General features: G+C 47.7%; 1 protein-coding gene across 2 annotated transcripts in view; it reads right to left on the bottom strand.

Annotated features, from left to right (window-relative positions):
• Positions 1–27,544, bottom strand: part of SRGAP2 (SLIT-ROBO Rho GTPase activating protein 2) — a 232,911-nt gene that overhangs the window by 124,275 nt on the left and 81,092 nt on the right. For both annotated transcript variants that reach the window (XM_044671582.1, XM_044671583.1), the window contains exon 2: positions 16,990–17,182. In XM_044671582.1, the coding sequence (XP_044527517.1) occupies positions 16,990–17,182 (193 nt within the window). The remainder of the gene's footprint in view (positions 1–16,989; positions 17,183–27,544) is intronic.

Below are 27,544 nucleotides of genomic sequence, written 5' to 3'. Positions count from 1 at the left end.
AAAACACTAACCCCTAAAATCTATTCATTAGGTGCCACTGGCCTCCATTGGGGAATCCCTAACCATGACCTAAAGTCCTACTATCTGCCTTGAGTTCTAAGATCCTGTCCTGGGTACCCCCTCTCCCTTCCTTGCTCTTTTTACTCTATTCCATCTCTCTTGGTGACCTCATCAGCACCAATGGTTTCAATGGTCCCTTCTCCCTCAGTTCAGGGATTCTTAACCTGGGTTCATTAACGTAAAAAAGATCCATTGGGATAGCTCCTTCAATAGAATTGGTTTCCTTCATAATCCTTTCTAGTTTATTTTATGCATTTAAAGATGTTATTCTGAGGAAGGAAGCACAGGCTTCACCAGATTGCCAGAGGTATCTATCTCAAAAAAAGGGCCAAAACGCCCTGAATTGCAGATGATTCCTGGATCTATATTCCCTAGTCTCTCTGATGAGCTCAAACACCTCCAACTGCTACTTTTCCCTAGGCGTCTCAGGAGAACCACATTCAAAAGAGAACTCATCATCTTTCCTCCCAAATCTTCGACTCTTCTGAATCTCCCGATTGCTGCTGAGGGTGCCAACATCATCCCGAGGGCGAGGGCCCGGGTGGCACGCACAAGCCCTCGTTCTCACTCACCCCACATAGCCAGTATGTTGTAAATCAAACTTTCTGCCACTGTTTCCTCTCCCTTCACACAACAGCCACAGCCCCAATTCAAGCCTTTATCATTGCTTGCCTGGACCACAGGAATGGCCATCAAACTTGTCCTTGCCCAGGGTCTGTGCTCCAAGATGATTTTTCTCAAGTATAAGTCTGATCAGGTTTGTGTCCCAAGAAGCGACAGTGGCTCCCTTAACCTGGCCCCTTTTTCAGGGATCTTTCCTGGTGTCTCCAGCCCACCAACCTCGAAAGCTGCCAATGCCTTCTCTGGGGATTACATTCACCTATTCAGCATATATCTCACATATGCCTAGTTTGCAGCATGTCTCCTCCATCAGAATGGGAGCTCCTGGGGAGCAGGAACTGATTTTGGCATTCCTGGTGTCCCCAGCACTCAGCATGGTGTAAAAAAGGATTTAAACTCTGGTCTAAGTTTACTAATATTTCCTGGAACAGGAGAATCAGATAGATAGAGAGAAAAAAGCCTAATTTAATCCTTCCATGTGGTTGGTCTCCCAATGGACTCCTTAGCCACCTTCCTTTGGCCACATGCCCAAGAGAATAGAGAGAATTCCACTTCCTGGATTCCCCCACTTTATTTTCTCCCTTTACACTCATATCAATTTTCCAATCACTTCTGGGTCAAGTGCCTAGGTCACTGTCCGGTGGTCCAAGCCTGCTGACATGAAGTAGCTTTAGCAGTGCTGGGACACAGGTAGGATCCCAGTGTGGGATACTGGGAGGGGGTTCTCTTCACACAACGGTTAGCCTGACACATAGTAAGTTAGCTCATAAGATATGTTTGTTGACTGACCAACTCACTAGGTCTATTCCTAAATCAAGGATTCTTAGGTCCATGGACTCCTGGTGAATAGATGATTTTAGAGTTTAGTGTTTGTTGACAGACAGTCAGACAGATGAGAGAGACAGAGACAGAGACAGAAAGATAGAAAGACAGAGATAGAGAAAGAGAGAGAGGAGAGACAGAGAGGAGAGAGACAGAGAGAGAAGAAGAAAGAAGGAAATAGTCTATTTAAATATAATTATTTAAAATTTGAGGAGCTCATTGGTACCCCCCAGACTGCCAAAGTTGTCATCTGCTATAAATTCCTACCCTAGATGCTAGAGAGGAGGGACCAAGCATTCTAACCCAACAAAACCAGCAGACTTAAGGGCACAAAAACAGTCTAAGTTAAACATAAAAGAAATATTTTTTTTCTGAAAGCCCCTATCCTGGAATACAATCAGCATGGTCTAGGTTAGACAATTATTTTAATCCAAACATCTCTATTGTGGAAAGAGCAGCAGACGTACGTACCAAAAAACCATAAGGGCTAAATTCATATTTCACCTAAAAGAAATTAAGTCCCATACACCAGGCTGGCAGTTGGATCCACACATTCCATAGAATAACTTATTCTCTACAACTCTACAATTATATCTTCAATTTCCCTTCTCTGGTTAATTAAGATGTCACCAGAAGCCCTTTAAGTAATTATACCACATAATGAACATAAAGAAAAAAGTACAGTCATCCTAGCAGATTTTAAAAATGAATTAAGCCATGGAATGGATTGACGTCAACAACTGGGCCCATCTCGGGCGTTTTCAATGGGAAGAAGCAGATGCCAAAACAAAGTGACTCCCAAGTCCACAGTCCTCTTTTCAAAGGAGCGGCCATCACCTGAGGAGCGGCCATCTCCCTGGCAGGACATCCCCCCTGCAGAGCTTGGTGGAGAGCCAGGGACTGCTCTGGCTGGCAAGCTGGGCCTCAGCAGGCCAAGCCCCAACAAACTAGCTGGGAAAGGCGGATGTCTGCGAGGCTCTGCTGCTGCCCTCTGCCAGGCCTCTAGAAGGGAGAAAGCTGAATCAAGGAGAAGGAAAGAATTCACCTGACTTCCTTCCATTTAAAATGTAGTTTTGTCTTTTTGTAACCCTTACCTTCTGTCTTAGGATGCATACTAAATATGGGCTCCAAGGCAGAAGAGTGGTAAGGGCTAGGCAATGGGGGTGCAGTGACTTGCCCAGGGTCACACAGCTAGGAATGTCTATGGCTAGATTGGAACCCCTGACCTCCTGTCTCCAGCCTTGGGGCTCAATCCACCGAGCCAGCCAGCTGCCCCCAACAATGTGGTCTTATGGAATGGAGTCAAAGAGGCCATGTGGGTGTAGGGTGCATCCTCCTCTGTATTCACTGGAAGTTTCCTGAGAGCAAGGCCCTTCTTTCGGCACCATCTGAGTCTGAGGGTGTCGGCACCATTGCGTATAGGTGGGCACTTAAATACCATGAAAGAGCGCCGGGTGCCCCGTGGCTGGAGTCCTAGATGGTGGACATAACAGGCGCTGGGTGCCTAGACTTCCTAGCCATAGTGTTATCCAGAGGGCCTAAGCGGACCTATCCATGTGCTGATCACTGACTGAAGATACAATTGTAGAGCTGCAGAGAATGTTATTCTATGGAACTGTCTTGTACTTCCTTTGTGTGGGGGCCGGGGAAAAACTGGGCTTTGGTATACACGTTAGAGTCTGTTATTAACCGTCAAAGAGGCACCAAGGTGATTTTAATGGGCTTGAGGAAGGAAGGCTGGGGGGCAGAACCATCCCAAAAAAGCTGCCAATCACTTGTACAGACCGTGGAATTTCTCTCTCCCGGCCTACAAGTGCCTGCACACATACACACGACGGTCCCTTCCAAACAGAGAAGCATATAACGAGATCCTCAGACCACGGGAGAGCCGCCGGGCATCAGAGAGCACCAGCTCTAATCTGAGCTCAAGCACTGACCTTCGGAAATAACGCTGGCTTTCAATGGGAAGGAGCTTCATCTCTTCCAAGTCTACGTAGCATTTTTCAGTTCTGGGATTACCCAACAGCATAACAGCCACAATATTTCAAAATTTTCACAGAATACCATCTCTGTTTTCTCAGTACACCAAACAGAAGCCATTTTGACAGTGATAGAGTTATTGATTTAACTTTTATTTCTATTAAAACGACCAGACTCAAGAGAATAGGAGGCAACTTCTATTGTCTGAGGGCCGGGAAATTCCCCTCCATGGAAGAGAGACGGATTTATTCAGAGGTAAAGAGAGAAAACTAGAGGGTGGGAAAGAAGCAAGGACTCTTAAGATTTCTGAATTGGAAACGACTTTAGAAATCATCCAACTAAACTTTTCATCCTCCACAGGGACAAACGAGGGCTTAGATGGGTCCAGGGATGGATCCAAGATCATATGAGTAGTTTGCTGGGACCCAAATCCAGATTTCCTAATTCTCCACCGAGGGGCATTTTCACAGAAGTTGCTCCTTTTCTGCCAACCCAACGAGCCCTGCTAGCAGACACTTTGGGTGCCGAAAGAGTTAATGGCCACAGCTCAGCTGTCCAAGCTCCTGTAACACAAAGCTCAAGGCTATTCTAAGACAACACATAGCCGGAATACCAAGAGCCCATGAAACCAGAATGAGCAAACTGCCCGTGCCTAATGGCGCCGGGAAGCATGTTGACACACTGCATGTGGTTACACATGAAAGGCAAGGGAGCAGGAAAACACAGTTCTGAATCCCACCCTCTTCTAATTCGGGACTGGCCCTGGCTACCTACCCAACGGCCGGGCCACACCCAGGCCAGCAGGCTGTAAAAAGACCCTCTGTGGCCTGTGCTAACCCCTCTCTGCCTGGTCACGCTGAGAATGGGCAGTGGCAGGCTTTGGGAAAAGGGCAAACCCTTCAGCCTCTGAGAAGCAGGGAAACACCTTCCTTCCTTCCCTCCCTCCCTCTCTCCCATCTTGAAATCTACTATCAGTTCTATGGCGGAAGAGTAGTAAGGGCTAAGTGACTTGCCCAAGGTCATACAGCTAGGAGTATCTGAGGTGGGATTGAACCCAGGATCTCCCCCCTGCCCATCTCCAGGGCTGACTCTCTATCCACTGTGCTACCTAGCTGCTCCAGAGTAGAGTATTTCTGCTATGAAACACTTCTAGGTCTTCACTCTGATAAAAATGAAGATGATGCTCCATCACATTTCTAGATGCTTTGAGGTCCACGAAATGCTTTCCACAACCCCAAACTGTGTGTATATGATCTTATCTAAGCAGCTTAGCTCATAAGTTTCTATAGAATCAGGACTGGGTCTTTTCTATATTATATAATAACCCCATAATCCCCAGTATAGGACTTTGAAAGCAAATGAATATTTCTTAATTACTTGGTAGATGATGGTGAAACAGGGAGAAGACCCCATGATCAAATCTAAGAGGGACTCCATGAACTGAAATCCTTTAACTTTAGCATTTCCAGTGGCTCCGAATGGAGATGAAAGGAAATAAAGGTAACTACTTAGCCATCAATTCACAAGTATTTTTTTTTTTTATTAAAACCCTCACCTTTCATCTTATACTGTGTATTGGTTCTAAGGCAGAAGAGCAGTAAGGGCTAGGCAATGGGGGTCAAGTGACTTGCCCAGGATCACACAGCTAGGAGGTGTCTGAGGCCAGACTTGATCCACAAGTATTTATTAAAAGCCTACCACATGCCAGGGACTATTGACTGCTGGGATGACAAATGCTGAAAAAGAAGAAGGAAGGAAGGAAGGAAGGAAGGAGGGATATTCATATAATTCTTCTTTGGATTCCTACTTTTCTTTAAGTCTCAGCTCAAGGGCCATCTTTTGCTTAAGCCTTTTCTTTGTCATCCCTCCTGCCCAAATTACCTGATATTTAATATATGCTCTGTATGTGTATGTGTGTGTGTGTGTGTGTGTGTGTGTGTGTGTGTGTGTGTGTATGTGTGAACAAATCCAAGTACATGTACAATAGCTCAGCATTTAGGTGTTGTGGGAGAATTAAAGATGAAGAACATGGTCTCTCCCCTTAAGGAGAGTGTGGTCCATTCTTTATAGGTTGATTAGTGGCAGCAATTAGCATCCAGGATCCAAGATCCCCAGCTCCTATTTCTTTGTAATGCTAAACTTGAGTCTCCGAAGAAGCTTCTGGTAATTTGGAAGAAGAAAAAATCTCAAAACTGAGAAAGCCAACTAGTAACCATCTCAGATTGGCCAGTAATTTCCTATCTTAAAGAATGTGCCCATCTATTTTAACATTCTGTAGATCATCCTACATGCAGAGAGGTGGAGAAAGTCTGGGCCAATCAACTCTTGCCAGATTAAATATCCATGGACAACAGACAGGAGGAGAGAAGGAAAGCTCCAAAGGAGTAAGAAGGTGATGGAAAAGAGAAAGAGGAATACAATAACAGATACTCTGGTTTCCTGATGCTTTTCAGAGATACGTTTTCATGGGGTGGAAACTGGCAGAGTGTCTCTGATGCTTTGGGCCCATCTGTTGCTGAGCTCAGCCTGTAGGCAAGCTTCAGAACAGCTGGAATCAGCAGCGTGCTCTCGGCTGTGTCCGAGGAAGTCGAAAATGAGAATGGGTGTGTGGGAGCTGGAGGAGGAGGGTTAAATGGGAACCAGGAGGCCAGTCACACCATGAGAGGAAGATGGAAGGAACGCCAACCAGCCAGGAGACAGGCAAGCTAGAGCTGCGGCAGAGCTATTAAAGAGGCCAAAGTGTCAGAGTGAAGAAAGCGAGGAAGGAGGGAGAAGCAGCAGGAGAGCTGGAACAGGGAACCAGCTCCGAGTTCAACAACAGCCTCATGCTTGGAGAATTCACAGAGCCCGGAGTGGTGGCCGGGAGTTTCACCTCTGGGAGACCAGCTCAAGTTCGTCCAAGGGTCCCACGTGAAGCGAGTTAGATCAGCCACTGGTAAACAGCGCTGGGATCACAAACCACAAGCGTGATGGAGACCAACTGGGCTGGGAGCTCCACTCCCAGGCAGCGAGGTCAGAGGGGCTGAGCAGAGGCCTGGAAAGGCTTCAAGCTCACGTGACAGGCTGTGCAGAGCCAGACCCTGCCCAGGTGGGGAGGATGCTTCCCAGCCCTTCCTAGGGGTAGTCTTTTTTTTTTAAACCCTTACCTTCCATCTTACAACCAATACTGTATATTACCTCCAAGGCAGAAGGGCTAGGAAATGGGGTTCAGTGACATCCCCAAGGCTAGGAAGTGTCTGAAGCTGAATCTGAACCCAGGACCTCCCATCTCGAGGCCTGGCTCTCAATTGGCTGAGCCACCTCCCTGATCCCAGGGTACAGGCTTTATCTAAGCAACTTCCCCAGCATCTAGGATTCTTTCTGAAGTCTTTTGGAGGAGGAGGCTCCCTATTCACTGCCAAAATGAGTAGAAATATCCAGAACAGGTAGATGTCTCCTTTCAGGTTAAGTACTTGTGACGGACAAAACCTGACTCTGGGGTGGTGGTAGATGTTTAGAACCATTCATCCAACCTCCTCAATTAGTCTGACACCACATACTATCACATATTATTATCCTTTTTATAGATATGTTCTAGTTCCTCAACCATGCCTCAAAGTCTCCTCAGGGATAAGGGCTGTATCCCAACTATTTAACACTCAATAAATGTTTGTTGGTGACGGTAATGACTAACCTAGTAGGACCCAATATATTCTCGCTTTATTCACATTTAACAGCTAGGAAGTGTCTAGGTATATTTGAATTCAAGTCCTCCTGTCTAGAGACACTCAGCTGCCCTCCACACACATATTGGGGCATGGGACCCACAGTAAATGTTAAATAAACTTATTGCCTTCCTGACTCCTGTGGAACAAAATGGTCAATCTCTGCCTTTTGGTTGTTTGCACTCTTTTGTCCAGGATGGTCTTGGTGAAGAGTAATGAAGGAGCCCCAAATCAGACCAAAAGATAATACAAGATTTTCTAATTTTGGCTTAACAGGAGAACCCAACTTCTTAATTCACTACTGAGAATTCAGTAAGTATCCTTAAGTCTTCCTGTCTAGCACAGACCTTAGAAAAGCAGTTAAGATTTCTGGAGCAGGCTCCTGAGCATTTATTTGTTATTTTTGATAAGTTTTTTGTTTTTTTTTAAAGAAAACACAGCAGTAAAGCTCTGGAATCAGAACCCCACCCCCTTGAAACTAAACGAAACAAAACAAAACACTGGAAAAGTACCATTAGGTTAGCCCCCCTCAGAGTCCAGGGTGAAAGAGCCTAATAATGTCCTAGGAATCTGGATGGGAATAACAAGGAGGAGGAGATGGCCCAGTATGCAAATAGGTGTATGTGTGTCTATGGTTGGAAGGATCCATCCTACCCACAGCCAGCTGAGCCAAAATAAGGTGAGAGCTAAGAAAACATGGCAGAACAAAGTTATTCACCGTATACAATCTGCCTGGAAGCCGAGGCGCTGCACCCTCTTAACTGGCTGGCTGGGTTGTCCGTTCTGTTCAGTGTGAACCGAAATCAATATCCTGTGCTTTGTCTGCTACAGCAACAGACTTCAGCCTTCATTTCCACCTGTACAAGTCAGATTCCAATCACCACCGGCTTCCCCTCTTCACTAATTCTCCAACACGCTGCCCATAAATTCAAAGAATGTCAGGCATCACCAGATAGGCGGCTCTCGCCTGTCCCCCCCAACCCCCCAGAACTTAAGTTATGAACATCTGTTGTTTACAAGGGCTTGGTGAGAGCTGCCAGACTTGTTCTGCAACCTCTGCTTTAAGAGAGGCTGCCAGGGAAGAGTCGTCTGAATGGGCCGATAGGATGCCCCAGCCAGCCCGCTTAGGCAGAAATCGGCCAACGGCTCAGCCTTCTTCTGCCCAGGATAATCCTGGTGGGTTCAAGGCACTTCCTAATCCTGGGGCCTTGATCGGGCTGTGTTCAGAATACATTAAGGAAAAGCTCTAACTGAATCAGTCCTTCTTGAGTTTGACACAGGAGGCATGATTTTGTTTTTTTTTTTTTTAATTTTTGTGGACAGTTTGTAGAAGATTTGGTGATTGCTGAAAGAGTGGCAAAACCAGTAAAAAAAATTTTTTTTCCTGAAAATTATTTTACCTATTATTCCAAAGCTTCTTGGATATCACCATGATTACATGACATGTTTATGTAAGATCAAATTTTTTGCTGCAGTCTCTTAACTAAACATATGATCAAATGGATGCTTAAGTCCTTATTTCTGTCTGATCTTGGGGACAGTTTTTTTAACCTTGACCTTGTCTAAGAATCAATACTATGTATTGGTTCCAAGGCAGAAGAGTGGTAAGGGCTAGGCAATGGGGGTTAAATGGCTTGCCCAGGGTCACCTAGCTTAGAAGTGTCTGAGGCCAGATTTGACCCCAGGACCTTCTAGTCTCTGGGCCTGGCTCTCTATCCACTGAGTCACCCAACTGCCCCTGACAATCAATCAATCAATCACTTACCTTCTGTCTTGGAATCAATACTGTGTACTGGTTCCAAAACAGAAGAACCATAAGGCCTAGGCAATGGGGAGGTTGGGGGTGGTTAAGTGACTGGTGCATAGTCACAAAGCTAGAAAAGTGGCTGAGACCAGATTTGAATCTAGAGCCTCCCATCTCTAGACCTGACTCTCAATCCACCTCGATGCCTCTTCTTAGGGAAAATTTAATTTGATGAAAAAAATATCTATTCATCTCTTCTTTAAATTTTTCATGATTGAAATAATCTTGTTTCCAACTAATCCCTAATACATCTTCCTTCCCCCTTGGATTTTCTATGCATACCATTCATTTTTTTTTAATTCCTGTCTCTGTTATATTAATAGCCCTGAATTCCCCCTTTTAAAGATAGCATCCTTAATAAGAGAAGATCAAGTCCTTCCTTCCTTCCTTTCTAAACCCAACACAACTAAAACACCAAGTGACTAGTAAAGATGCCACAGATTCTGATTTTTTAAAATTAGGTTTAAGGGCAATTCATTTAACTGGCTGCAAATGTTTGAGAACTGAAGTTACCCAGAGCCCACTTCCTTTCAGTCCAGAGTGATTTGGTCCCTGACCCCATCTCTTCCTGAAGATGGCACGGAATGACTGAGGTTCACAAGAGCTGTGAAGACACACAGTGAAAACCCTCTTGGTAGACCTTGTCTTTGGCATTCTCCCCAAGGTCTTGGAGGTTCTCTTCCTCTGCCTCAGCAAGCTCAAAGACTGAAGGGAGATCTAGGGACGCCCCAGGGCAAGGGACCTAGCCTCATACTCATTTTTCTTGAAAATAGACTGTTTCTAATTCACCCACTATCATCCTTCATGCCAAAAGAAAACATGAAAAGAGTGATGGGGGTGGGGAGAGAGTGGAGGCATGTGGAGATCATGGAAGGAAAAGCAGACTGCTGACGGAAGTGCCCCCTGGCATCGCCTCCTGCTTTCTCCAAAGGCTCTGTCTGCGGGGGAAGGCTGCGTGGAGCTGAGAGGTTTCATTCTCCTCCGTGGCATGGGGGACCCGCCTGCCTCCCCTCCCTGCTCTCATAGGAACATCACTGGGTCGTTAGAAGGAACAAGAAAAGGAGAGGGAATCACTGGACACCTGTCTCCTTTTAAGTGTTATGGATATAAGGATTCCATCATGGCCTGGGAACCTGCAGGGAGCAACCCGGACCCTCGGAGCCTATGAAGCTCCCCAGGGATGGGGAGAAGCCCAAATGACCAGTGTTTACAGAGCACTGGCTCTATCATGGCGGACCGGTCTGAGGCCTGTGCCATTGGTCTACAAAGTCCAAGAGAGGAGGAGATGGTCACCAAAGCAGGGCCTGAGAGGACAAGGGGCGAGCTGTGGCTCAGGGCCGGCTCCCTCGGAGGAAGACAATGGCAGGGATGTGGATGACAGGGAAGAAGAGCTCTTGCTGCATGGCCAGCGGCGACTGGACACATTCTCGTGTCCCCCTATGTGGCTGATGGAGCCTTTACTGCACTGTTCCACCTCCTTCACTTCTGAGGAACCTTCCCAACTCTCACCTAAGAGCCCCACCACACTCTCCAGTCCGGCTGAGGCGATCACCTGGCTGCCGGACCTTTCCTTTGGGCCTGAGTTAAGGCATGTGGAAACACGGGGAGGGGAAACAAGCCCTTGCTCAGTGCCAGATGGTGCATCTGGGGGGACCTTCCCCTAGGAAACCAGTTATTTCAAAAATGGGTCCAAAACGGATGACTGGCATGGCTACTCCCAAGAGATCAAGGGTTCAGCCACGTGTTGCTGCCCACTTCCCTAGGCAGTGTCACCCCATGCTTGAGGGGAATTTTCTGGCCCTCCACCCCTTTCCTATTTTGCAATCACAGCTGAAGGGCACTCAGTAGGCCAATAGACTTTTTGCTTTTCAGTCATAAGCCGGACGATGTGGTTGATGAATAGCAAGAAGCCTGACTTCAGAAGAGGAAACATCAGCGGTGGAACAAAGTGGAACAAAGTGATTGTACAAAATGTGCCCATTCATTTGTACGAAACAGGACCAAAGCCCTGACTTTTAAAGAATCTCCCTTGCAATAGTACACATACATCCTCTCAGGGAAGGGGAGGGGGAAAGTCCAAAGGCTCCTCAGATTCCTGAGCTTTCCTATCTCTTCTCCTCCCCCTAGCACTCCCAGATGAGCTTCCACTCCAGGAAAACCTTTCTAAACCAAGGCTAATTGGAATTTTAATGAAAATTGCACATTAACAACACAGTTCTGTTTTTGAAGCCTCCCTCCTGGCCTCCCTCCCAGCAGGTCAAATGCCACAGATGACACAAAACCATCTTGCCTCCTTCTGTGGGCTCTCTCACTCTCCTCCTCTCCCTTTCTCAGTCTCTTTGTCCCCTCTCTTGTTCCTTCTCTCTTTCTCTCTTGTTCTTTCTCATTCTCTCTCCTCTTCTCTCTAGGGTGCCCCTCTACCCTCTTCCACTCTTACTCTGTTTCCATCACGAATTCACAGTTGTCTATGGGGCATTCCCATTTAGAAGTCCTGCTGCTGACTCAAACCTAACATTTCTAAAATACCCCAACCTGCTACTCCTCCTGAATGACCTATTCATGGCATCAAATTTCTTCCAATCACCCAGACTTGTCCCCTGGAGTCATTTTTTAATTGCTTCTCTCCCCCTCAATATCTCAAGAATTAAAGCCGTGCAAAAGAATCTGAGGAGGAACAATCAGCAGAGCCAGTGAGAAGGGAAGGGGGACATCAGAAGGAAAGGCTGCAGTGAGGTCAAGAAGGAAGAGGATGGAGAGGAGGCTGCTGGATCTGACAACTAGATCACCAGTAACCCGGAGAGAGCACTTCTACTTGAGTGATGAAATCAGAAGCCAAATTGCAGAGGCTTTAAAGGAGACTCAAAGGAAAGAACTTGGAGGCACCAAGCATCCAGATTCTTCTCAAGGGTGCCCCTGGGCATGCCCAGAATAGCCTTTCTCCCTGCAGTCTCTCCCCTTCTTCAAGGCCCCTTTCAAATCCTACCTCTTCCGTCAAGTATTTTCTGACCAGTCCAGCTGGAAGGGAATCACTCTATCCTCTGACATCCTACAGGACTCACTGTCTATTCTACAATTGTCTTGTCCTGTACTTATGTTCAGTTGTTTATATCTCACTTCTCAATGGGATGATCAAGTCCCGAGGAGTTAGAGGCGGTGTGGTCTAGATAGACTTGGATTCAAATACCGCCTCTGTAAAAAGTACTAATCCAAAGGCATGAACGAGTCATTTAACTCAATTTCTTCAACTATAAAAGGGGCATCATTTCTTATGCTATATAGTACATGGGGATGTCAACATGGAATGAGATAACATATGTCAAGCACTTTGCAAAACCTTAAGGCACTTCATAATTTTTTTTAAACCTTTACTTTCTATCTTAGTAACAACTATTAAGTCAAAAGGACAAGGGCTAGGCAAAGGGTGGGGTAGGTCTTGCCCAGGGTCGCACAGCTAGGAAGTGTCCGAGGCCAGATTTGAACCTGGACTCCAGGTCTGGCACGAGATTATGCAGCGACCCCCCTAATTCCACTCTGTTCCTCAAGGACAGAGATGACGGCTCATCCTTAGGATGAATGCCTAGCACCAGAGGTGCTAAATAAACTGTTGATGATGACACTATGGAGGTATACTTAGTGGGTTACAAAACATCGCCGACAAGTAGTAAGAACCACCAAAGGGACAAGAGAGCAGGAGTGTTTCTTTAAAAACTCAAGAAAAGGGAGGGTGATGAGCTATTAAAAGTAGGAGATCAAAATCAAGTACCAAATCACCGAAAGGTAATTTGCAACGGGGAAAAAAAAAACCCAGTACAGCATCAATTAAAGCCCTGCTGGGCAATATGAACACAGCTCCTACTTTAAAGAGACAATCAAAGCCTCGGAATGAAAGAGGGAGACAGTTCTGCTCCTCAAGGAGCCAAATGTAAATGCAATCACATCTTCACGGTGAGGGTTTTCTACCACCATTTCACAGGCTCTCTCTTAAAAAAAAATTAATCTGGGAGGACAGAAACCGAGTCCACGCCGGTCAGGGTGTAGAGGCAACAAAAGAAGGTCACGGCACAGGTCAAGGGAACAGGAAGCCACCGTCTAGAGATCCTCGGAGGGTGAATAAGGTGGGGCTGATAGAATCACTGAAGATTCATCAGCAACAAAGCCAGCAGCATCTTATAAATAACTGGTTTCAGGGAGGAAGGAGAGGGAGAGAAGAAAGCTTAAGGATGGCACAATGGAAATAGGACTATTGTGGTTTTTTGGTTTGGTCTTTATTGTTTACTTCTTTTTAAGAAATTTTTATTTATTTGTGTTTAACATCTAAAATATTAAGATTCTCAGTTAACTCCCCTTCTCCCTGCCACCCCCCCTCCAATTAAGGAAGGCATCATTTGACAAAAAGATATATATATATATATATATATATATATATATATATATATATAGAGAGAGAGAGAGAGAGAGAGAGAGAGAGAGAGAGATGTATCCCTTCCACATTTTGACTTTACCTATTGCAGTTTTGATATATTATGGGTCAGTGTAAGAAATTAAATGGGAATTTAGGGGAAGTTTTGCAGAATCTGCAGATGGCAGGCGAAGGACCAGTGGATGACCTCTGGCCTAGGACCAAAAACTTAACCCAAATTTTACAACCCCATAAAAGAAAAAAGAAAAAAAATAGACTTTTTCTCTGTAACAAAGGGAGGGTCAAAACCTTTTAGGTGGACTTTCCGGATCCCAGGGATGTCCCGCTCGTATCCCCCACAATGTGGAAAGGATACCTGTATACACATACAAAGCTCTGTCTTCCTTATTTCTATTTATCAGTTCTTTCTCTGGAGTGGGTTTTAATGAGGATGCAGTCCCTGAGCTCAGTCTGGGAGAGGACAAAAGGTGAGCCGGATCAAAGCGGAGAAGGGAAGGAAGCCAAGGGGAACCTGGTAATAGCTTCCAGAGAAAGGTTTTCCAAGAAAAAGGGAAAAAGGCGGCTGAGGGGCGTGTGTCCTCAATCACAGGCACTAAGAGGCTTTCATGAAACACCCAGCCTAACCCAACATGTGTGGCTGACACCCAGCCAGGGCGACAAACTGGTTTTGCAGAGGGTGTGGCGGACCCAGATGGCCTCCCTTTGGCCCTGGCCGGGCTCTCTGCCCTCGCGTGTCTGCCCAGGGCCGCTGCTCTCCTGATGGCACCCCCGTGCTGGGTGGCAGCTGTCAGGCTCGGGGAGGTGGGGGCCCATGGATGGGCAGCGCTCTGTTTCATCGGAGGGAACATCACAGACCCATTTTGGAATGGGGGTCCCGGGAGCACCCTGGGGAGGGAGAGGCTGCTTTGCCTCTCCACTGGGCCCTGAGGCCCTTCTTGCCTCCACATCTCCCAGAGCTGGAGCTGGAAAGGAACTCAAAGACTGTCATGTTTATCCCTGCCCACAGACCCAGCTCTTCCCTTTCTAGACAGCCTCATTTCTCTCTGATGGAAGATTAAACGGAAGCCAGGCCCAGAGAAAGGGGGTCCTGGGTTCAAATCTGGCACATAGCAAGCACTTCATAAATGCTTGTTGGTAGAGTTACTGATGGCCTGGAAGTGGTACGACTGAGATAGCCTCCAAATACAGTCTTCAAGGGGGCACAGCTTGGTGGTGCAATAGATAGAGTGCTAGGCCCAGAGTCAGGAATGCCTTGGTTCAAATCCAGCCTCAGATACCTACTAGTTCTGTGACTTTGGGCAAGTAGCTTATTTGCCTCAGTTTCCTCATCTGTAAAATGAGCTGGAGAAGGCACTCCAGTATCTTACTTCTTTTGAAACCCTTACTTTTTGTCTTAGAATTGATAGCAAGTATTGATTCCAGGGCAGAGGAACAGGAAGGGTTAGGCAACGGGGGTTCAGTAACTTGCCCAGGGTCACTCAGCAAGGAAATGGCTGAGGTCAAATTTGAACTCAGGACCTCCTGTCTCTGGGCCTGGCTCTCAATCCACGGAGCCACCCAGCTGCCTCTCACTCCAGTAGCCAAGAAAACCCCAAATGAGGCCAGGAAAACTTGGACCTGACTTAAAAATGACTGAAGGACAACAACCACCCCATCTCCAGGGTTCAGTAAGGGAAAAAAGGAGGCTCTCGGTGATACCACTTCCAGACCACCAACAAATCTATCAACAAGCTTCCTATGTGCCAGGCACCGTGCCACGGTCCCTACCTTAAAGAGCGTGCATTTTACTGGACGGATGACCATGCTCACAGATAAAGAAAAGCAAAGCAGGCAGAATAAATACAAAGTGGTTTCCTGGAGCCTCCCTTTGCAGCGTGTCTGGTCTTGTCCACGCCCCAGGCCCATCCCTGCCTGTCCGGGCCCTTGTCCACGTCCTGCCCAAAGCTGACCCCAGGGGCCGGACACGTCCCTTGCTTTCTCTTGATCGTGCAGGGACACTAACGAGGCCACACGACAGGCCCATCTTCTTTCCCCGCTTCTGTTGCCTCATTCTTTGTTCCTAACATGCTCCTTCCTGCTCGCTCCCTCCTGCGCCTCTGCACTGTCCCTGGCGACCCTCGGCTTCAGCGCTTTGGGCACGCAGGGTTCCGTGGCCCAGAACCACCCCAAACACCTGCGGAGACGCTCCGGGTCCCTGAAAGCTCGCTTCCGGGCAGAGCCAGAGAGAGCCCCTCCGACCAAAGGCGCAAGCAGTGTGGGCACCCTTCTTCCTCCTGCTCCCCCCCAGCCATGCCTGCCACATCCCCCTCCTGCTCCCCTCCAGCCATGCCAGCCACGTCCTCCCTCCTGCTCCCCTCCAGCCTCTGCACTCTCTGCCTGCGGCCCTGCCCGTCCTCCAAAGCGGCTTCCTTTAACCCTCGCCTCTCCCCGCCTCCCCCAGCTGCTGACTCCTTCTGGATGCCTCCTCCCAGCCAGCCAGCTTTAAGCTGCCCTAAAAGTTTTGGGACGCCTCCTCTCTGCGGATTAGCTGATAAAACGGAGTGGAATAGCGTGCCTTATCGCTGAGTAAACAGCGGTTCCCCGTCCTTAGAGAGCCCGAGTTCAGTCGAGGTAACCCATCAAAGCCGGGCCCTCGAGAGAGGCAGCGAGGGTGCATTAACTCATAATCATAATCATAATCTTACCACTTTGTATTTATGGAGCACTTTACGGTTTACAAAGTGCTTTACAGATATTATCTCCTTGGAGGCTCGACACTCTCTTTGTGAGGCAGGAAGGCAAAGTCGTCTGATCTCCATTTTACAGCCTTAAGAAGAAACCCTTCTGAGACTGTTCCTGTGTGCCAAGCCCTGTGCCCAGAGAAGGGAACACGACCAGAGATGCCCAGTGACTTGTCCATCGTCACACAGCCTGCATCAGAGCTCCTCAAGGTCCAAAATCCTTCCGCTCTCATGACCAGGACACTTTCTTAAAACCCTTTCCTTCTGCTTTAGAATCAAAATGGAGTATCAGTTTTAAGGCAAAAGAGTGGTAAAGGCTAGACAATGGGGGTGAAGTGACTTGCCCAGGGTCACCCAGCTAGGAAGTGTCTGAGGCCAGATTTGAACCCAGGACCTCCTGAGTCTCCATCTACTGAGCCACCTAGCTGCCCTTACCCATATCCAATCTGCTAAAACCAAAAACAAGCCCCTGGTAAAAAGTGGTGAAAGAGATATGGATGAGATATTATCTAGAGAAAACTGTCCTGCTCACTGATCAGGATAGGCATACTGACTCCTCCAAGCTGTCCCTAGATTCGTCATGGGGAGGCACGCACACGGGGCTCTGTCTCTATGACTCATCTGAACACACACTGACCACGGCGGCTAGGCGATACGCAGCCCCCCGCCGGGCCCGCCGTCCCTCTTCAAGGAGGCGGCAGGTGGAGCGTAAGGCGGCCTGGGGGAGCCCGCACACCGTTCTAAGCTGAGCCGAGCGTGAAGCAGCGGGGGTCCCCGACGCCACCCAGGAAGGGCTCGGCTTTGGCCTCCCTTCCGCCCCCCGGAGAAGCCCAAATGGAAAAGGAGGCCATGCTTTACTTGAACTGCTGGTCCTTGGTGCTGCGGGTCTTGGCCAGGAAGCGCTCGGCCAGCTTCTCCAGGTTCCGGGAGTAGTCCATCTCGATTTCGGCCTTCTTTCGGAAGAAGTCCTGAAGGTCTTGGAGCAGCTGAACGCGTAGCTCGCACTGTTGGTCTAAGCATTTCATCTGCTCCGTGAGTTGGGCACGGATCTCTGCCATGGAAACAGGAAAACAAGGTGAGACGGAGAAGCTCCAATAACCCAGCACAGCCAAAACGCAACGCGTCCTCTTTACCACTACTCAATCTGTCCCTCTTCCAAATTTGTGCATTTAAATTTTTTATTTATTTTTATTTTTTATTAGAATCAATTCTGTGTATTGGTTCCAAGGCAGAAGAGCGGTAGGGGCTAGGCAGTGGGGAGGTGGGGGGGGGGTCACCCAGTTAGGAAGTGTCTGAGGTCAGATTTGAACCCAGGACCTCCCATCTCAAGGCCTGGCTCTCAATCCACAGAGCCACCCCGTTGCCCTCATTGCTCGTTTTTATGGATAGCACTACCATCTTCCAAAGCAATGAGACTCAATATCTTAAAGTGCTCTTTGAACTTTTCTTCTCTCTCGCTGTGCCCCCCTCTAATGTATGTATATGCTACATATAATATATAATCAATAGCTGCCAAGGCACCTTCACAGACACTACATCATACACTCACACAGCCACCATCCTATCTCAAGCCTTTTCTTAGACTATTTATATCTTTCCAACCCATCTCCCCACTTCCATAATCCCTGCTCCAGATTATCCTTTGCACAGCTGCCTGAAGCATCTCCTTGGTTTTTGTTTTTATTTACCTATTTTTTCAGTTACCTGTAGAAATTGTTTTTGATGATTGTTTTCTGACATTTTAGAATTCTGATTTTTTCCTCCCTCCCTTCCCCACTCCTCTCCCCAGACAGTGAATAGTCTGATTGATGTTGATATTTATATTGATAGCCGCTCTTTTGTAAAATATGTTTCCATATTCCCAATGCCATGACAGAAGACGCATATGATAAAAATCTCATGAAGGAAATAAAGTGGAAGACGGCTCACCCAAAGCCTCTTCTTTGGGTCCAAGAGTGGCTTTTCCAGCCTCCTTTCCTGTTATTCCTCTAAACAAGCTCTAGGTTGGGCAAAGGGGCCGACTAGCCCTTCCCCAGACGGAATGTGTCGTCCTAACACCTGCTTCCATGCAATCCAACAAGATGACTCCCAGCGCCCAAAATACACCGCTCCACCTGCCTTGGGATTCCTCCTCTTCCTGGGAGGCTCAGCTCTGACAATCGCCTTTCCTTCCCTCCGTTCCCAGGAGCATGTAATATCCTTCAGGGCAAAAAGGATGTCCTTTTTACGTTTTTATCCCCAAGGCCCACCCCATTACCACCCCCACAGAAGACCCTTAATAAATGTTTACTGAATTGGAAGCGTTCCCATTTTCCATTTATCTGCCCCTCCGGGAGACTAGTGGTAATTAAAGTGAGAGGCAGATTCCCCATCGCCTGTCTTAGCCACCCAGAAGGACGCTGACGCTATGGAAAACCTCCAGAAAGCCCATTCCCTCTTTGGGGTGCCACTGAACACAGGAGACTAAGAGACTTGCTCCACCGAGCTGGAAGGCTCCGCCTGTAGGCACTGTCTTAATACCTTTCTGCCCAGACACTTGAGAGAGAGTAAAAGGCCTTCAGAGAATCACAGACCATGAGCTGGAAGGGCCTTTAGAGGCCCACCGAGTCCAGAGCTTTCATTCTCTACGGGAGGGCAGAGCAGCCCATTCAGGTGAAAGGGGTCCACTTAGAGCCACAGAGCTACTTTGCTGAGACCCAGAGAGGAGAGAATGAAATTTGGAGAGTTCTAGAGTCAAAGGTCCTGGGTTCAAATTCCACCTAAGATAACTCCAATGTGTATGAGAGACAAGTCATTCCATTTCCCCATGCCCGGCTTCCTCAGTAAAGAAGAGGGGGGACAGGATGGGGAGGTAGTTCTAGATTTCTTCCCAGCTCTAGAAAACTAGGATCCTAGCCAACAAGCATCCTCGTCCACCACTTAATCTGTTATCCAAAGGTGTGCACTCTTTCCAGGGTCTTTGAAGACAGACCCAAAGGGATAGTAACTAGTCTTATTTCTGCCCCAAAGCCCCGGGGACTCCTTCCCACAGATGGCTCCTTTCTTCCACTGGGGCAGGCCTGGACAAACTGCGAAGTGAGGGGGCAGCTAGCAAGACCCGGATGACCATTTTTACATGGAACTAGCAAGGTCTCCCTCCCAGCCTGATGCCCCCCCAGTCTGCCAACATCCCACCCTGTCAGAGACGTCAATCCCAGGCAAGTGTGGCGCCAGAGCTGGCCCCTCCAGGAAGGTGGGCATGGCCAAGGCCAGCCTGCTGGCTCTGGGGACTGCAGAGCCGGTCCGCGGCCTCCTCCGCCTTTCCCTGGGGAGCCATCCCTGTGTCTTTACCAGGGCGCCCCGGCCCCCTGGGCTGGTGGGAGGAGGAAGCCAAGCCAGGCTCCGGGCTCTGCCTTTCTTGTCTCCAGGTAGTTCCGCGGTGGCAGTGCTGGCAGCAGCCTGCCTCTATGCTGAGAAATCATCTAAGGACAGGGACTGCATAGGCCTGGAGAGGCTGCGGTGAAGGGGAGGCCCAGGGAGGCCCAGGGAGGCCCAGGGAGGCCCAGGGAGGCCCAGGGCACCGCCTTGCTCTGGTTCTTCCTAGCTCCCTCTCCACTCTGCTAATCTGAGCGAGGTTTCAGCTCGCCCCCTGATTCACTCTGGAAGTCCCCTGCCTGAGGCTGCTCTCAGGGCCTCCGTCCTCAAGCTGCTCCCAAGGATGGATGGAGAGGAAGTCATTTTTTAAAAAATTAAATCATGTGAAAGACAGCCCGAGGTCCTTGGGCGCTAGGTTAAAAGCAGGCACAGAAAGGGAACAAGCCTCAAGAATTCCAGGGCCCTGCCAAGAAAAACTGAATAAAGGAAGAGATCCACAGGACGCGCTCCACCTGCCCCCTCCCCTCGGAGCTGCCCCTGCCATCTCCCTCGGAGCACAAATACACTCACTGCCCCCAAATCAGAATCTAGGCCTCCCGCATGCATCCACTTGGTCGAGTCAGGGCAGAAAGTGGCCGGGCTCTGGCCCAGGCAGAATGTGCTGCCTCAGGATTTCGCCGCAAAGAAAAACAATGAGGGGGGTTGGGGAGGCTGCGTGGCAGGCATGCCAGCTCTCTGCCTCTGCGCACAATAGACCGCTGAACGCCAGCTCAGCCGGGCCTCGTGCCCAAGCAGGAGGCAGCTTTCCTCAGGGGTGGAGATGGGGAGCAGAGAAGAAAAGAAGGGTTTGTCCAAGCTTAGAGGGATTCCCTGGAGCTTCCCCTCCTCTCTTCACTTGCCTCCAACCCCTGGTGCGGCGCTCAGGAAACCTAGTTCACAGCAGGAGGAGGCGGATTTCAGGGATCCATGTGCTGCTTTGGGGTTCTCCCCAGAAAGTCGCCTCAGTCTCTAGAAGCAGCTCTACCTCAGAGGACTACCACTGAACCAAGGCCAAGGGAGCCAAAAGACTAGCTGGAATTTTGTATGGGTGAAATAGCCCAGAAAACAGTGCTGATGGTGCCCTGGATTCTCTCCCTGCCCCCGGAGCACGTACCCCAAATGTGCCCTTTAGAAGGCCATGTCCATGGCTCTACAAGCTCTGCTTCAATGGCTCCTTGCTGAGCAAAGTCAGCAGAACAGGCCCCAGTGGATAAACCCCCGGACCCAGGCGGGCCCAAGAGAAAAAGAAACAAGCAGCAGACCTAAAACAAACTGAGTATCTTCTGAATCCACCTGCTGCTTCTTGTTATCTGGGGCTTTCCTGGAAAATGGCTTTCTTTTCCAAAAACCACTCTACGGAGAGAAAGAGAACCGGGAAGAAGAAACTTGTGGAGAAAGGCTAATCTGAGGTTAGTGTTTCATCCAGAGACTTATTAGGTCAAGACCCAAACTCGATTTGTTCTTGACAGGAATGGAAGGTTTCCACATCTCTCTCCGTACGGATGGCACGCCTAGGACCAACTGGGGAAGCCAGGCAGCGGGCCTGGCGCTGACCCCGAGCCCTCCGGAGGGCTAATGGCCATTTCATCATTTCAGAGGGGGCACCCACGTCAAAACGTGGCAAGCGAGGCTCACAGGGCCTCCTGGGCTGCGCTCTGCGCTCTGCAGAAGGGCATTCTAGTTCAGCCAAGCAGCAGTGACCAGCCACCCCAGCCGCCATCATTCCTTTGGGGAGGAGGAGAAGGGAAGCCCGATTCTTCTGGACATTCGCCATTTATAAGAAATTAAATCAGAGGTTCTATGGACAGCACCAGGAAAGCTCTGCCCTTTCACTTTCTTTTCTTTGTTTTCAACCCTTACCTTCTGGCTTGGAATCAGAATCTGTCCCAAGGCAGAAAAACATGACAGGCCAGGCCATGGGGGTTCAGTGACTTGCCCAGGGACACCCGGCTCAGAAGCGTCTGAGGCCACACTGGAACCCAGGACCTCCCACCTCCTAGCCTGGATCTCTCTCCACTGAGCTACCCAGTGGCTGCCCTTCACTTTCTAAAGAAGCCCCAGGGAATTCCCACCTTCAGGACTATCCAGGCAGGGTCTTGCTCACCTCAGGGCAGGCCCTTCCAGAGCCAGCAGCTTCCTCTTCCCTGATTTAAATCTTCCTGTTTATGGATCCCTTCCCCACCTTTCGGAACCCCCTCTGCCAAATCCCACAGCCACAAAGGGAAAAAGGAAAGGAAAAAAAGGCTTCTATTTCTTGTCTTCTTTACACATCAGCCCTCTCGATGCTCAGACCAGCCACTCTTCTCTTTCTCTGCCTTTGTTTCCCTGTCTCGGCCTCCGCCTCCTCCTCCTCCCCAGGGCAGGGGCTGGGCCGGGGCTGGGCCGGGGCTGGGCCGGGGCCTCACGTTTGTGTCTTTCAGCAGGCATAATAAATGGTACCAATAAGAGATCTCTCTCCCGTCTCCCAAGAACTCTCCGTGGATTCGCTCCCAAAGCCAGCTTTGGCTGGCTTAAGTCATTAAAAAAAAACACCTGCTGTCACTCAGAAATCCCATTACCGTGCTAGTGTCCCTCAAATCAGCGCCAGTGGAGGCCTTCCCAGGGCTCGTGCGCGGGGCTTTTACTAAGAGCTCTTGTCTGTACTCGGTCCTCCCCCCACAAAACAGATCCTGGGGAGAGAAGGTCAGTGTCCCTCCCTTGGGCTGCCCCAGGCTCTCTCACAGAACTTGGGGCCTCCTGGGCCATCTTGCACCTAGCAGCACCCACAGGAAGATGGGCAGGCTGCAAAGCCTGCTCCACTATTGATTATTTAGGTGTCTTTGGGACGAGCCACTTTTTTTTTTAAGCCCTTACCTTCCATCTTAGAATCTATACTGCATATTGGTTCCAAGGCAGAAGAGCGGTCAGGGCTTGGCGATGGGGGTTAAGTGACTTGTCCAGGGTCACACAGCTAGAAAGTGTCTGAGGCCAAATTTGAACCCAGGACCTCTCATCTCTAGGCCCGGCTCTCCATCCACTTAGCTACACAGCTGCCCCCCCTTTTTTTCAAAAACCCTTACTTTCTGTCTTAGTAACAACTCTAGGAGAGGAGGGGAAGGGCCAGGAAAATGGGCTCAATTGACTTGTCTAGGGTCACATAGCTAGAAAGTATCTAAGGCCAGATTTGAATCCAGGTTCCCCCAACTCCAGGCCTAGTACTCTATCCCCTACCGAGCCGCCTAACTGCCCCACACGCCATCCTTGTACCTCAGTTTCCTCATCTGGAAAAAGGGGGCGGGATGGGCTAGTGTCACGATGATCCCTTCTAGCTCCCAATCTCACGATCCATACTCTTACTGATGAACAATTTTGTCCTCCGAGAAGAACCACACCAAACGGCTAAACGTTCTCTGCCGAACACACGGCCCCCTTCAGCGAGGGTCCTTCTCCTTGGTTTACAGGATATTATCCCGGCCCTGGAAAGTACCCACGCGTGCGGGGCCTGTAAAAGGAGGGGGGCGGCGAGAGGCCCTTCTCTGCAGTCCGCCCCGAAGGAGGCCGGGAGGGAGGAGGGAAAGCGGGGCCCAGCGAAGGCCAGGAGGACACTAACAGAGCCCCCGGGCGGAGAGCAGGGCCGAGAAGGCTGGCCAGATGAAAGGGCTGCCCGAGGTAAGCCGAGCCTCCATCCACACCACCAAGGCCGCATTCCAAGGAGGCCAAAGAAAAGGGGCCCCGCAGGGCAGAGACAGGCCTGGGAGCCTTGGGAGGGTCGGGAGTGCCATCCCCAGAAGCGCTCGAGAGTATAAGGGGACTCCACTAGTGTCAGACATGATAAGGGAAGACGCGGGTGAACCGATGCAGAGCGAGGGGGAAGAAGCGGGAGAACCATTTAGGTCGGGGTGCTTAAGCGGGGGTCTCTGAACTTAAATTCCTTATACGGGGATCCCCCCCACGAAGCAGCGGCCTACTGCACGTCCACTGGGGACAGTCCGGGATTCATGCACAAAATCCCGCGACACAGAAAAACTCCACGATTCAGAATTAGATTTATTTTTAAACCTGCAATACAGAAAAGCCGCAATAAGAGAACCGAGATATAGCGAGGGACGACTGTGTCTGGATTTCTCTCGTGAGGACTCGGGGACGGTACCCCTGCCATCTGGAAAATCTGCATGGCAGAGAAGAAGTCTGAATTTTTCTTTTTCTTTTATGGGGTCTTTAGAATACCTTATTATAAAATTTGGGCTAAGTATTTGGTCATAGGCCCTATGTTGATGAATATGAACATTTCTAGCTTTTGTGGGTCCTCCGCTGCTTTTTGTGTTTTTTTTTTCGTAAACTTTAACTTTTTACTTATTTTAACTATAAAAAAGAAATTGTGTATTAGAAGATAAAACATGTTGATATTATACAATAGTATACCTATATTTTATGGATTTCTGAGTTTTTATACCTTTTCTGTATCATTTGGTAGTTGTCTCATGTTGTCTGTGGCTTCCCAGAAACCCCCAAAGAATTCTCATTTAATTTTTTATGCCAACCCATGATATACTGAAACTGCAATGGAGAAAGTCGTGATGTGGAAAGGATACCTATAATTCCTATAATTGGTTTCCTTTATAAAATCATGTATTTTCTTTTATGTGTTAAAGATTATTCTGAGGAGTCCATATTCTGAGAGATTGCCAAGGGAATCCTTGACATGGAAAGGTTAAGAACACGTAATGTATACAGAAACAACACTGTAAAGACATATGAGCTCAGGTGAATGTGGTGACCAAGCAGGACATCTCGGGACTAACAATAAAACATGTTTTAAGTTGTTGTATTTTTTTTTTTTAGTGAAAAATAAAACATTTTTAGAGTCAAACACAGTTTAGGTTTGCAGTAGATAATAGGGAACCTTAATAGTTTTGAGGTTGTTTTTTTTTTTTTTCCTGGGAGTGTGGAAAGGGGGAGAAATGAAAAAAGTTTTTTTAAAGAAGATTAGTCCTACAGATTTATGCAGAAGGATTCTGGGGTCTACTAAATTAAGAGAATAGGAAAAAAAAATTTTTTTTCTAGTTCTTTTCAGGCCTCAGTGCAGAGGCCACGGTGAGTAAATGAATTTTATGAGTGGAAAATCCCTGCATGCAAGAACACTAATCATTAGAAACAACACGGCGCCTTTTCACAAGTAATCCCTTATACAGGTGAGCAATTCCAAAAATAAACATTTGCTTTCCTTTCCCTTCCCTTCCTTCTGTCCTTTCTTCTTCCCTCCCTCTCCCTTCCAGCCCCTAGTGAAGTGATTGGAAATGTGTAATCAAGTGACTGAAACTGAAGGAGAATTATTCTTTTTTTTTTTTTAATCCTTCTTTCTGTCTTAGAATCAATACTGTATATTAGTTCTGAGGCAAAAGAAGGGTTGGCAATGGATTTTAAGTGATTGGCTCAGGGTCACACAGCTGGGAAGTAAGTGTCTGAGGCCACACTTGAACCCAGAACCTCCTGTCTCTAGGCCTGGCTCTCCATTCACTGAGCCACGTAGCCATCCTCTGAAGGGGAAATCTTAGTAAACTTTCACCATCTCTATCACCCCAGGCTCTTTCAAGGGATCAGATAAACTCAAAAAATAAATGATTCCCAAAAGAACAAGTTGTCACATCAAATGTTCAATTAGACATTTTAGCCCTTCTGCCTTGTCTAGTATATTTTAAAAAGAAATTCCCCAAACCAAAAAAATCAAGCCTTTGCCAAAGGAACAAAAAAAGGGCCTAGAGGTTGAGGATAGGCGGCTCCTCAGGGGCATGTCATCTAATCTCTTTGGTCTGATCTATAATCCTAGAGGGAAATAAGCACAATATCCCTAAAGACCAGAGTCAAATCAATGAAACAAGCAACAAATATTTCTGAGTGCCTGCTAACAGTAATTTGCTTTCTTCCCCACAACTGAAAGAGGTAATATATATTATGGGATCTACTTTATTTTTGGAATTTTAATTTCATTTTTTTCAAATAACAAAATATATTTTTTCCTTTGCCCAAATTCTCTCATTGAGAGGGGGAAAAGTAAACATTTTTAAAAAAGAAAGGGAAGGGAAGGGAAGGGAAGGGAAGGGAAGGGAAGGGAAGGAAAAACCTTGGGCCCATTTTCTAGATAGTAACAGAAGGTCATAGAGGGAAAGTGACTGTTGTACTTGCTCATGGTCAGAGATAGAACCCAAGCTCGGGCTGACTCTAAGTTCAATTCTCTTTCCATTACACCAAGATGTTGAATGAAGCCCAAATAGGTAAAGGAGAATGGTGCCAAAACAAACACTATTTGTAGCTGTTTAATGCTATTCCAGAGTTGATTTGGGAGAAAATGAGATCATAAATTCCTGGCAGGTAGCTACTGAGTTTAACTCATTTTGCATAGCACTGAGCACAGATTGAGACTGAGGCATGGAGGGATGTTATAGTTTTTTATGTTTATTGTTTGGCTGATGAGAATTGGGAAACCTAAGCACCAGGTTCTCCTCATGACAGAAGGGGCTATATTCCAGGACCAAATTTTGTATTCCATACTTTAGGGTTTTTTAATTTTAAACCCTTACTTTCTGTCCCAGTAACAACTCTACAACAGAAGAGTGGCGAGGACTAGGCAATTAGGCTAAGGGACCTGCCCAGAGTCACACAGTTAGTCACACTGTCTGAGGCTGGATTGGAACCCAAGGCTTTCTGACATCAGGTTTGGCACTCTATTCTCTGGGTTACCTGCTGCCCCATTTCTTAAATTTTGAAGCCCAACTTTTATTCCCTTGAAAACCTTACAGCAGAAGAATAGTAATAAATAAAGCTTCATTTTATTTAACTATCCTTTTCCTTAAGACAGAATGACTAAGTGGATAGAGAGCTAGCCTTGGAGAACTGGATTTTTCTATTTATTATTATTATTTTTTTTCAAATCCTTACTTTCCATCTTAGAATCAATACCTTGTATTGGTTCCAAGACAAAAGAGTGGCAAGGGTCCGGCAATGGGGGGTGAAGTGACTTACTCAGGGGTCACCCACCAAGGAAGGGTCTGAGGCCAAATTTGAACCCAGGACCTCCTGTCTCTAGGCCTGGCTCTCAAAAGAATTGCTTTTAATTTCAACCTTTGGCACAGCTGTTTAACCCTGGGCAAATCACCTTACTCCTCAATATCCTCAGGCAATTTTTTTTATAGGGAATGAATTGTGGAATGCCAGAATCCAAAATAAACAAACAAACAAATAAATAAATAAATAAATAAATCACACACACACACACACACACACACACACACACACACACACACACACAAACTTTATTTCAACACAATTGGTTTCCTGTGTAATCTCATATATTTTATTTTATGGATTTAAAAACATGATGTCTACCTTTGGGCTTCAAATGGCCAGAGGTCCATGACACACACATGGAAAAAAGGTTTAAGGACCCCAACTCAAGACTCTAATTGCAGAGTAGGAGCTAATCCGTATTGGGAATTCCCTATACTCCTGAAACCTGTGTAAAATCTTTCCCTAGCTCCCAGACAAGGATGGCCTAACCCTTCCCTCTCCCCCAGGCGTTGCAGGTCAGCAAGTCTTATAGATTCACTGGTAGGGCTGCATGATGACTTCCCCCAGAGGGCAGTGGAATCCAATCCAATGGTGGTGGTTGGCTGGCAATATTAATTTTGAGAAAGGGTCATAAAGCAGCAGAAGTTCTTATAGACTTTCAAATAGCCAGATGAATTAAATTTAAATTCTATAGGACTTAGAGATTCACAGGGGAGATAAATAGAATCTTTGCCCTTGAGGAACTGACCATCTAGCAGGGGGCTAGACATCTCAACGAGGGACAACGATATTTTTTATTTCCTGTTTCAACAGCAGAGCCCTTTCTTCTACCCATTGTCTTCTTGATCCTGTGAGGAAGGTGCTATTATGGTCCTTGTTTTACAGAGGAGGAAACTGAGGTTCAAACAGATTTAAGCCACTTTACCCAAGATACACAATCAGTGTCCGAGGACCTACGACCACATACCACGTCTCA

Source organism: Gracilinanus agilis, chromosome 4 (assembly GCF_016433145.1).
Source record: "Gracilinanus agilis isolate LMUSP501 chromosome 4, AgileGrace, whole genome shotgun sequence".
In the NCBI taxonomy this organism is placed as follows: domain Eukaryota; kingdom Metazoa; phylum Chordata; class Mammalia; order Didelphimorphia; family Didelphidae; genus Gracilinanus; species Gracilinanus agilis.
The sequence above is the reverse complement of the archived record's forward strand: the minus strand, read 5'-3'. Positions and strand labels throughout refer to the sequence as shown.